This window comes from Theropithecus gelada, chromosome 11 (assembly GCF_003255815.1).
Source record: "Theropithecus gelada isolate Dixy chromosome 11, Tgel_1.0, whole genome shotgun sequence".
Classification (NCBI taxonomy): domain Eukaryota; kingdom Metazoa; phylum Chordata; class Mammalia; order Primates; family Cercopithecidae; genus Theropithecus; species Theropithecus gelada.
The window spans coordinates 79,308,334-79,320,176 of NC_037679.1; the positions used below are offsets into that span (position 1 = coordinate 79,308,334).

The 11,843-nt window shown below is 49.3% G+C and overlaps 2 protein-coding genes across 4 annotated transcripts in view; both read right to left on the reverse strand.

Annotated features, from left to right (window-relative positions):
* GCN1 (GCN1, eIF2 alpha kinase activator homolog) overlaps nt 1-4,633 on the reverse strand; it is a 71,740-nt gene extending 67,107 nt beyond the window's left edge. The window contains exons 1-2 of the mRNA XM_025400917.1: nt 4,596-4,633; nt 267-369 (exon numbers count right to left, since the gene is read on the reverse strand). Of these exons, the coding sequence (XP_025256702.1) occupies nt 267-369; nt 4,596-4,613 (121 nt within the window). The 5' untranslated portion in view covers nt 4,614-4,633. The remainder of the gene's footprint in view (nt 1-266; nt 370-4,595) is intronic.
* A 2,398-nt stretch (nt 4,634-7,031) lies between these two features.
* Nucleotides 7,032-11,843, reverse strand: RPLP0 (ribosomal protein lateral stalk subunit P0). Of its 3 annotated transcripts, none has more exons than XM_025400922.1 (8): nt 11,715-11,843; nt 11,363-11,464; nt 9,626-9,801; nt 9,434-9,521; nt 8,861-9,007; nt 8,564-8,749; nt 7,641-7,781; nt 7,032-7,265 (listed from the first exon to the last, which is right to left on the reverse strand). In XM_025400922.1, the coding sequence occupies exons 2-8, from the start codon at nt 11,414-11,416 to the stop codon at nt 7,104-7,106; spliced, it is 954 nt and encodes a 317-aa protein (XP_025256707.1). In that variant the 5' UTR covers nt 11,417-11,464; nt 11,715-11,843; the 3' UTR covers nt 7,032-7,103. The 3 variants fall into 3 exon arrangements, with proteins under 3 accessions (XP_025256707.1, XP_025256708.1, XP_025256709.1); XM_025400923.1 differs by having other exon boundaries at nt 11,363-11,524; XM_025400924.1 differs by lacking the exon at nt 8,564-8,749 and having other exon boundaries at nt 7,033-7,265; nt 11,715-11,747.

Genomic DNA, 11,843 nt, shown 5'->3' on the forward strand with positions numbered 1-11,843 from the left:
AGACCATCCTGGCTAACATGGTGAAACCCCGTCTCTACTAAAAATACAAAAAAACTTAGCCGGGCGTGGCGGCGGGCGCCTGTAGTCCCAGCTACTCGGGAGGCTGAGGCAGGAGAATGGCGTGAACCCGGGAGGCGGAGCTTGCAGTGAGCTGAGATCCGGCCACTGCACTCCAGCCTGGGTGACAGAGCGAGACTCCGTCTCAAAAAAAAAAAAAAAAAAAAAAAAAGAATATTGTCCAGGGTACATGGATGACAAATAAATACCTTTTCCAGCAACACACTTCCCAAGTTCACTGAGGATTTCTCTCCTTTCCTTTACACTGGCTGTTGTCACCTTCCCTGCAAAACGCTTTAGTGTCTCAGAAACCTGTGAAGGCCAAGCGACAGAGAAAATTTCACCAGTCAGACTATAAAACAATGTTTGTGTTGAGGGGTGGATGTAGAATTCGGGGATCTCTCTAACCTGGGGTTTCTCAACCTCCCCACTCAGACGTTTTGGGCCGGGTAATTCTTGTTGTGGGGGGCCGTGTTTTTAGCAGCATTCCAGGTCTCTACCCACTCGACATCAGTAGCAGCCCATCTCCCCCACCCGCCCCAGTTGTGACACTGTCAAATGTCTCCTGGGAGGCAAAATCACTCCCACTTGAGATGTACTGCTTTAATTCAACTAGTCAACAACTCAATATACCTTACTTAAACTTGGGCAATAAGAGGAAAAGCAAAGACCTCTGAACAGAAAATATCCCTTCAGAACAACCCAAAATCTAGCAAGGGCCTAGTACATGCCAAGCATGTTCCCTTTACGTTATCTCACTTTAACCTCCCCGTAAGGGGAATGTCAGCATCCTGGCAACTCGCTGGCAGAGGATAAGCACACTGGCTAAAACGTGAAAGGTTATGAGATTGGATCCCAGCTCTGCCTTTTACTAGCTGTGGAAACTTAGTCAAATAATGTCACTCCCCTGATCTTTAGTTTTTTCATCTACGAGATGCGGACAATAGCAGTTACCTCATATGACTGCTACGGAGATTAAATGAGATTGTGTATAAGGGGCGTCTACTCTCATCCCAAGCATAAAGTTGGCTACTACTACCAATAAGCCTGCAAGGGAGGCATCAGCATCCCCACTTTACAGAGGAAGTCACTGCTCAGAGTGGAGTTGAGAGCCATAGCACCTGCGTTTTTGAAACTAACCTTGAAACCAAACAGGTCTATAAACTGAAGCTAACAAATCTTTAGCTTTCGACAGTCATCGAGTTACCACAGATGCAGTCCCCAGCGTAGGGACATAAGCATAAGACCCAGTGACTGGGGGCAGTTTGCAAACATCCCTGAAAATCTGCTCCTGAGCAATATTCTACAAGCTACCAAGTGGGCAGGCTGTGGGTTCACAAGCCGTAGAGCAGGGCATGATAAGGCTCATGTAACTTAACAAAGTGGGGTCATCATCTTTTTCTTTTGAGGGTATTTCACAGGCAGGCCTTACCAGTAGCATAAGAGGCAAGTGTACACGCAGAAATGAAACAATGCTGAGTTTTTCATGCTTAAATCCCTGCCATAATTCTATTGGCAACGTCCAAAACTGTCTTCTATGTAAATGATGTATTGTTTTAACTTTAAAATGTCTTTTGTTTTTGGCTGGGTGTGGTGGCTCACGCTTGTAATCCCAGCACTTTGGGAGGCCGAGGCGGGCAGATCACGAGGTCAAGAGATTGAGACCATCCTGGCTAACACAGTGAAACCCCGTCTCTACTAAAAAAACAAAAAATTAGCCGGGCGTGGTGGCGGGCACCTGTAGTCCCAGCTACTCAAGAGGCTGAGGCAGGAGAATGGCGTGAACACGGGAGGCGGAGGTTGCAGTGAGCCAAGATCGCACCACTGCACCCCAGCCTGGGTGACAGAGCAAGACTCTGTCTCAAAAAAAAAAAAAAAGTATTTTGTCATAGATGCACATAAGTCAAAACCAAAAAGTTCTGAGAGGTCTGCCATAAAAACCAGTCCCTTGCCCTCACTCTCCATGGACAACCCTTAGGTTGATCTAGTGGGTATTTGGGTAGTTACCTCCATATATCTAAGTATCTCTAACTATGGAGGTAACTTGCGTGTGCTTCTTGATTTTTCAGTTTTGCTACCTTTCCACCACAGCTCCCTTTCCTGCTCTGACCCCATCGCACACTCTCCCCATTTCCCCAGTGGAAATCCCCAGTTTCATAATATAGGCTAGGTAAGTAGTCAGTGATTACATTATATGTAAAGGGCATTCAACATCCATTTAATAAACTCTTATTCTTCCCAGCTTTTTTATGTCCCTGGTGTTAATAATTACCCTTTCCCACCATGCTTCAGTTTGACTTTTTTTTTTTTTTTTAAATCTGTTCTTATAAATAATTAAACCCCAAGCTTTTTGACATTTGTCTAAATCTCAGTACATTTAGTAAGATCAGGTATTCCATCAAATTCCACCTTCCTAAGGAAATCTCTCCCAGTTTTCTGACCTGCCCCAACTAGGCATGTGGTCCTCTACAGCTGGGGCACAGTTTATCACCCTGAACATGTACTTTCTTGTGTTTAGGTGAAGCACATCCTCCATTTTGTAAACTCCTTGCAAGTATGAAAATGTTCTGGCCAAATACAGAATTCTAGGTTGAAATCCTTTTCCTTTAGAATACTGAAGACAATGCCAGGCACGGTGGCTCATGCCTGTAATCCCAGCACTTTGGGAGGCCGAGGCAGGCGGACTGCTTGAGGTCAGAACTTTGAGACCAGCCCGCCCAACATGGTGAAACCTGTCTCTACAAAAACTACAAAAATTAGCCAGGCGTGGTGGCGCATGCCTGTAATCCCAGCTACTCGGGAAGCTGAGGCAGGAGAATTGCTTGAACCTGGGAGGCAGAGGTTGCAGTGAGTTGAGATTGTGCCATTGCACTCCAGCCTAGAGAGGAATTCCATCTCAAAAAACAAAATAAAATAATCTCAGGCCGGGCATGGTGACTCGTCTGTAATCCCAGCACTTCGGGAGGTCAAGGCGGGAGGATCACCTGAGGTCAGGAGATCGAGACCAGCCTGGCCAACATGGAGAAACCCCCTCTACTAAAAATACAAAAATTATAAAACACAGAAATATTATCATGCATCACCCAATGCAGTAGCTACTGGCTACATGCAGCTAACTGTGCACTGAAATGTGGCTGGTACAAGTGAAGAACTAATTTTTTTTTTTTTTTTTGAGACAGAATCCCCGCTCTTGTTGCTCAGGCTGGAGCGCAGTGGCGCAATCTTGGCTTACTGCAACCTCTGCCTCTCGGTTCAAGCGATTCTCTTGCCTCAGCCTCCTCAGTAGCTGGAATTACAGACATGCACCACCACACCCGGCTAATTTTTGCATTTTTAGTAGAGACAGGGTTTTGCCATATAGGTCAGGCTGGTCAAAAACTCCTGACCTCAAGGGTGATCCATCCACCTCGGCCTCCAAAAGTGCTGGGATTACAGGGTGAGCCACCACGCCCAGCCAAAAACTGAATTTTTTTTTATTTCATTTAATTTTAACAAACTTAAGTAGCCATGTGGCTGCCATACTGGACATTGCAGCTCTAGAGAAGATTCTTCCTCAAGTGAGTATCAGTGTTAAATATTCAGCATGTATTCCCCTAACCCGCTCGTACTAAGCTTTTCTTTCTAGGATTCAGCACAACATAATCTGAACATCAGCCACCTGCATACCAGAGTCTCAATAAATGTCTTTTTGAATGTTCAAGTTAAGTGGTCATTTTCTGGGCCTACTCATAAAAATCAATCCCATCACCCTGGAGACCCCAAATCAGCCCAGCTGTCCTTTACACACCTGTTTTTCCCCTGCCCCATAACAATGTCTTTTCACCTTAAAACATAACCACAACTGGGTGGAGGAAAAGGTTTTCCCAAGTCCTTCCTGAAGTACAAGGTACCCACAGGTAACACTCAAGGGTGACAAGACTCTTCCTGGGCAGGACACAGTTCTTTTCACTAACCCTGTATCTGATAACAACCAACATATATCAATCCCTATTTTATCTCACTGAACCTTCACAACAACCTTTTAAGGTAAGTATTGTTTTAACCTCATTTTATAGATGCAAAGGCAGACTTGGCGGGGTTCAGTCACTTGTTTTGCATGTCACAGAAATCGACGAGCAGGAACTCAAGCCCAGATCTGTATGAATCCAAAGTCTACACTCAAAGAACATCTGAATACAAAGTTTAACGAAGACTTGGCGTTGGCCCGGGGCTCACAGCGGAGGGGTTTGGAGAGATGAAGCAGAGGCTCGGTAAAGTGAACTTTTGCAACTCCGGGGTCGGGCAAAGGCCCCGCCGAGCTCCAGCTGCCGAAGTCGAGAGGGGAGCCCCGGACTCCTCGAGCTCGCGGTCTGCCTGCGCCGCCCCGGCCGGGCCAAGCCCGCAGCCGTGAGAGTCCGGCCTGAGACGGCCCCGAGACTACGCCCTCCACGGCCACCACCCCCAGCGCCCCTAAGCCGAGGAGCGAGAGCGGCCCCACCCGACGGCCACCGTCCGCACCCAGTCCCTGGCCCCGTTGGCCCCGCAGCCGCCCGCCTCACCTGCGTGTCCGCCGCCATCCTGCCGGGGCTGACTCCGGAACCGCTTCCGGAGCGCTTCCGGGTCACAGCGAGGCCCACGCGGCAGGGCGAGGCCGGTAGACAGCTGGGGCAGGGCCCCGGGCTTGGCGCCACCGGGCGGGACGGCGGCCGCTGCAGCCTGGGCAGCCGGGTCACGGGCTTGAAGTTGGCCCGCGCCGGAGCCACAAGGCCTCCTCCCCAGGGCCCTCTCTTCAGCCCCAGGCGCCTCGTGGGAGACTAGCGCTTTTAACGTGGTGAGCCCGCGGTGTAACACTATGAGCCCGCCTTGCAGCCCCTGACCCACTTCCAGCCCGCAGGGCCAGCCTTACATGGGCCTTTCCTGAGTGATGACTACGTTCTTTAGAAAAACAAGTGTTGCTTCCTAGATAGCAGGAACTAAAAACTAGATAAAAGAGTCAGCGAACTAGTCTTTTGTCCTCAGTTTGTAGTTCAGTTGACGGATGACTTGTACAGGGTTAGCAAACATGGGTAGATACGGAGATCAGGGAAGGTTCAGAACTGAAGGAGGCCCCTGCCCTGGGGAAATGCTGGATGCCCCAGGCTGGGAGTTTTGAGGCAGGAGGCTACTTGCAGATGTGGCTGCAATTTAGAGAATAGGGTCCTCACAGCTTAGTTGTCGGCCCTGTTAGCAGTGACTTTCAAACCTTTGACACAGACCTAGTTAGAATGAACATACCATGTTCCGGCAGACAGATCTGTAAGTGAAATACAGGAATCACAACAAAGCACCTGTTCTTAGCAGATGCTTTCTCTTTAAATACTGGGGCCAAGCATGGTGGCACACGCCTGTAATCCCAGCACTTTGGTAGGCTGAAATGGGTGGATCAACCTGATGTCAGGATTTCCTGACCAGCCTTGTCAACAGGACTCTCTACTGTCTCTACTAAAAATACCAAAAAAAAAAAAAAAAAAGCCAGGTGCAGCGGCTCACGCTTGTAATCCCAGCACTTTGGGAGGCCGAGGCAGGCGGATCACAAGATCAGGAGTTCAAGACCAGCCTGGCCAACATAGTGAAACCCTGTCTCTACTAAAAATACAAAAATTAGCCAGGTGTGATGGCACATGCCTGTAGTCCCAGCTACTTGGGAGGCTGAGGTGGGAGAACAGCTTGAACCTAGGAGGCAGAGGTTGCAGTGAGCTGAGACCGCCATTGTGCTCCAGCCTGGGTGACAGAGTGAGACTGTCTCAAGAAAAAAAACCAAAAAAAAAAAAATTTGCCGGGCCGGGCGCGGTGGCTCAAGCCTGTAATCCCAGCACTTTGGGAGGCCGAGACGGGCGGATCACGAGGTCAGGAGATCGAGACCATCCTGGCTAACAGGGTGAAACCCCGTCTCTATTAAGAAATACAAAAAACTAGCCGGGCGAGGTGGCGGGCGCCTGTAGTCCCAGCTACTCGGGAGGCTGAGGCCGGAGAATGGCGTGAACCCGGGAGGCGGAGCTTGCAGTGAGCTGAGATCCGGCCACTGCACTCCAGCCTGGGCGACAGAGCGAGACTCCGTCTCAAAAAAAAAAAAAAAAAAAAAACAAAAATAGCTGGGCATGGTGGCAGCGCCTGTAGTCCCAGCTACTCCGGAGGCTGAGGCAGGAGAATGGCGTGAACCCGGGAGGCAGAGCTTGCAGTGAGCTATTTGCCAGGTATGGTGGCAGCTGCCTGTGGTAATTCCAGCGTCTTGGGAGGCTGAAGCAGGAGAATCGCTTGAACCCAGGAGGCGGAGGTTGCATTGAGTGAAGACCAAGCCACTGCACCCCAGTCTGGGCAACAGGGTGAGACTGTCTCAAAAATAAACTGTTCACCACCTACTAATGAGTTGGAGCACCATCCAGTTTGAAAAACTGCTCTATGGGACTGGCCCTAGCATCCACCAGGTGCCTATCTCAGCTGGCACTAAACCTACTCTACTGCAGTGACCATGGAAATAGCAATTCTAGTGTAATACAGTTACAACTGTGTCTAGAAAACCATACAGGATGTTTGACCGGTAGCTTCATTTAGATACAAAGAGGTTACCCAAACATCAACACCTAAATACAAAGCTCTATGGTTTCACCATGGCTTTGGTTTCTAGCATATGGCACTATAAAGCCTCAAAATTAAGGGCCAGGCGCACGGTGGCTCAAGCCTATAATCCTAGCACTTTGGGAGGCTGAGGCGGGAGGATTCCTTGAAGCCAGGAATGAGACCAGCTTGTGCAACATCTCTACAAAATTAGTAGCTGAGCGTCATGGTGTGTGCCTGTAGTCCCAGCTACTTGGAAGGCTGAGATAGGAGGATCCCCTTGACCCCAAGAGTTCGAGGGTGCAGTGAGTTGTAGTTACACCACCACACTCCAGCCTGGGCAACAGCCAGACCCTGTATCAAAAAGGAAAAAAAAAAATACAAAATTAAGAGTCCAGAGACTTTTTAAAGAAGTAAGCCTTTATTTCCTTGTTTTGCAAATAAAGCTGGCTAAGTTGGTTGCTTTTTGGTGATTAGTCAAAGAGACCAAATCCCATATCCTCGTCCGACTCCTCCGACTCTTCCTTGGCTTCAACCTTAGCTGGGGCTGCAGCAGCAGCAGGAGCAGCTGTGGTGGCAGCAGCCACAGGGGCAGCAGCCACAAAGGCAGATGGATCAGCCAAGAAGGCCTTGACCTGAAGGGAGGGAGAAGTGGTCAAAATGGCCATCCACACTCCGCTACTACCCACCCTCCTGCCATGGTAGAGTTTAAGGAGCAACAATATCACAGTTAGTGTGAAGCCTTGCCTGTCACAAGTGGCCCAAGCAGGACAGCTTGGGTATGGCCTAGTGAGGGGGGAATCCTAAGGCCCAGCTCTTGCCCATTAACCCCCTTTGGGTCTCTTGTCATTTCTCAAGTGAGAAACGCCTTCCCTGCCCCCCAACTTCTCAAATATCCTCACAAAATTATCTGCTATATAAAATACAACTGTAAAGGCACTTTAGGCCACCATATGTCACCCTAATTTGTCACAGTCAGGCCCACTGTGGTCCTGGTGGGATCCTTTTACCTTTTCAGCAAGTGGGAAGGTGTAATCCGTCTCCACAGACAAGGCCAGGACTCGTTTGTACCCGTTGATGATAGAATGGGGTACTGATGCAACAGTTGGGTAGCCAATCTGCAGACAGACACTGGCAACATTGCGGACACCCTGGGGGAGGGAAGATTTCATTTTACGTGAGATTCCCTACAGGAAAGGAAGTCCAAGTAAAGCTTAATAAAGAGAACCCTTGGCAGACAATAATTGCCAGGTTGGCAGCTCAGTCTCGAGAGGCCACGTCATCTCATACCAATTCAGACCCATCAAATGAATTTTGCCCTTACTCCAAACCCAGGTGTTCTGTATACCATTATTGATGGCATTTACTTCCAAAGCCACTACCATAGTGAAAAGCATAAATGACTAACATCGCCATTGAGTTCCATGAACGAAAATGTTCAACTATTTCCAGATGTGAATTTCATTCACTAGTCAAACTTTCAACAAGTAAATGAAGCTACCTCAGAGTAGCTAATAATATCTAATTATATACATTAATTTCAATTTATGGTTTATCCAAGAAAAAAATTTTCTATCACTATTATTCATTATTTAAAGGGCATTTTTTTTTTAGACAGAGTCTCACTCTGTCACTCAGGCTGGAGTGCAGTGGCACCATGTCGGCTCACCACAACCTCCGCCTCTTAAAGGGCATTTTGATGGCAAAATTTGACAGTCTTATTCCTGGCCCTAGAATAACAGCCCAGCACTGTTCTAAGACTTTACATCCATTAATTCATTAAATCCTTCAACAATCTTATGTTGTTATTGACATTGTACAGATGAGGCAGGTAGACAGATGAAAACACAGTCCTTGGTTACAGGGACTCAGTCTGACCCTTGTCATGCTCTCAACCATCAGTGTAAGAGGGGGCAAGGCTGAGAGCATGTACCTCCAGGAAGCGAGAATGCAGAGTTTCCTCTGTGATGTCAAGCACTTCAGGATTGTAGATGCTGCCATTGTCAAACACCTGCTGGATGACCAGCCCAAAGGAGAAGGGGGAGATGTTGAGCATGTTCAGCAGCGTGGCTTCGCTGGCTCCCACTTTGTCTCCAGTCTTGATCAGCTGCACATCACTCTGAACAAGGTAACAGTGGGGCAGTAAACAACTGGACAACCAACAGACCCATGGCCACTAAAAGCAGCCCCCCATTTGCCTGGTTAGCACAGGCAAACCAGGTCCACTCACCAGGATTTCAATGGTGCCCCTGGAGATTTTAGTGGTGATACCTAAAGCCTGGAAAAAGGAGGTCTTCTCGGGCCCGAGTCCAGTGTTCTGGGCTGGCACAGTGACTTCACATGGAGCAATGGCACCAGCACGGGCAGCAGCTGGCACCTGACAAAGACAACAAACAGTGAGAAAAGCCTCTCCACTCATACAACCTGAGAATGGTCCATTTTGCTTTAAGAAGCAACTACAAAATCTCTTTTTTTTTTTTTTGAGACAGAGTCTCGCTTAGTCGCCCAGGCTGGAGTGCAGTGGCGCAATCTCGGCTCACTGCAAGCTCCGCCTCCCGGGTTCACGCCATTCTCCTGCCTCAGCCTCCCGAGTAGCTGGGACTACAGGCGCCCGCCGCCTCGCCCGGCTAATTTTTTTTGCATTTTTAGTAGAGACGGGGTTTCACCGTGTTAGCCAGGATGGTCTCGATCTCCTGACCTCGTGATCCGCCCGCCTCGGCCTCCCAAAGTGCTGGGATTACAGGCGTGAGCCACCGCGCCCGGCCTTACAAAATCTCTTTAGCCAACTCAATTGTCCCCTTACCTTATTGGCCAGCAACATGTCCCTGATCTCAGTGAGGTCCTCCTTGGTGAACACAAAGCCCACATTCCCCCGGATATGAGGCAGCAGTCTGCAAAGAGAAGTTTACAGGAGAAAATCACCTTTCAGCACCATTCTCCAGGAAGAGGGAGACGGGCACTGGGGAGGGAGGACAAAACTGCCAGTGGAACTGACTTCTCCAGAGCTGGGTTGTTTTCCAGGTGCCCTCGGATGGCCTTGCGCATCATGGTGTTCTTGCCCATCAGCACCACAGCCTTCCCTCGAAGGGACATGCGGATCTGCTGCATCTGCTTGGAGCCCACATTGTCTGCTCCCACGATGAAACATTTCGGATAATCATCCAATAGTTGCTACAAAAAACAAGTCAGAGGAGCCAAGTTTAACAGGAAGAAAGAGGGAAAAAAATGCCAGGAGAAACTGAACCCCACAATTTGTTTCCTTCTCACTCCCTTTCTTCTAAGCTTTTGAAGTCAGAGGGAGAGTGGGAGCTACGCTGTAACACTGCCAAACTGGATGACTGGTTTGCTGGATATGAATGCTGAAAATCAGGTTTCTACATTCGATCAAGGAGTTTTTCCTTTAATTTTTTTTTTTTTTTTTGGAGATGGAGTCTCGCTCTGTCGCCCAGGCTGGAGTGCAGTGGCCGGATCTCAGCTCACTGCAAGCTCCGCCTCCCGGGTTTATGCCATTCTCCTGCCTCAGCCTCCCGAGTAGCTGGGACTACAGGCGCCGGCCACCTCGCCCGGCTAGTTTTTTCGTCTTTTTTAGTAAAGACAGAGTTTCACTGTGTTAGCCAGGATGGTCTCGATCTCCTGACCTCGTGATCCGCCCGTCTCGGCCTCCCAAAGTGCTGGGATTACAGGCTTGAGCCACCGCGCCCGGCCTTTCCTTTTTTACTTAGTTTTTTTTTTATTTTTCCCAATTACGAGGGAGGTTTCCGATTCACTAAAATGGTTATCAGGATAAAAAAAGGAATGTTCCAAATAAGCTGGTCAAGAGGGCTAGACTCACAGCATTCAAAGCACAACGTTAAGCAAACAGAGCAACGTTATTACTTGTAAAAAGAATCTAGACGTGTATATCCGGATTGTTGTACAATTCTTTCGAGTTTTGTGTCTGAAAACCTTTTAAGTGTGGGAAAATGTAATACAAGCTATGCTCTACAATGCTGCCTAATTGCTTAAGCGCAGTACAGTCAGCGTTTCTGGGCAAGGAAGACCCACCTCAAAGGCCATCCAAGTCACTGGACACTTAAGTTTCTTGACTGACAGGTCCTAAATATGCAACAACTTGCTTCCTTACAATGAGTCACTACTGGCCTCAGACCTTCTCAAAGATACAGTAAAAGTAGAATGTGCGGCTGGGCGCAGTGGCTCACACCTATAATCCTAGCACTTAGGGAGGCCGAGGCGGGCAGACCATGAGATCAAGAGATGGAGACCATCCTGGCCAACGTGGTGAATCCCCGTCTCTACTGAAAATACAAAAATTAGCTGGGTGTGGTGGCGCGCCCCTGTCATCCCAGCTACTTGGGAGGCTGAAGCAGGAGAATCGCTTGAACCTGGGAGGCGGAGATTACAGTGAGCCAAGATCAAGCCACTGCACTCCAGCCTGGACAACACATCGAGACTCCGTTAAAAAAAAAACAAAAAAGGTATAACGTGCGCTCTTTTGGAAGCCAGACAGACCTGGATATGAATGCTGTCATCTTAGGAGCCACTTAACTTGCCTGAGCCTGTTTATCTGCAACAGAAGGGACCTATCTCAGGAAATTGTTAACTAAACAGGATTTTCCCGAAAATGGCCTAATTCAGTAGCCGGTACTGAATAGACCCTCAGCACATAGCAGGTGACTGTCCCTATTTGCGCTGGGGCAACATGAAGGGCAGAGGCGACCCACCCTGCACTTACGATGATCTTAAGGAAGTAGTTGGACTTCCAGGTCGCCCTGTCTTCCCTGGGCATCACGGCGGTGCGTCAGGGATTGCCACGCAGGGTTTAAAGACGATGTCACTGAGGAGAGAGAGGGAGCTCAGGCCTGGTCACCCCGACACCCATTCCCCGGTCCTGGGCCTACGAGGAGCAAAACACGCGCAAGCGCCCGCCGGCTCTCCCTAGGGCAGCCGCCACCATCTCGGGGCGTGCAAGCCGCCACCGAGGCCCCAGGCGGAACAGGATAGGACTCCATGTTCCCAAAAGCCCCCAAAGACCCCTCCATGCTTCCCGCTGACGCCCCAGACGCCGATCTGGCCAGCGCACCAACCTTCCACGAGGACGCCTGGCGAGAGAAGGGCCTCGCGCCCGCGCGTGCGTTTTATATACGAACAAAATAGCCAATCAGAAACCGCGGATAGCGCTCCTGTCTATTGGCTGGAGCCATCGCCCGTCCGAC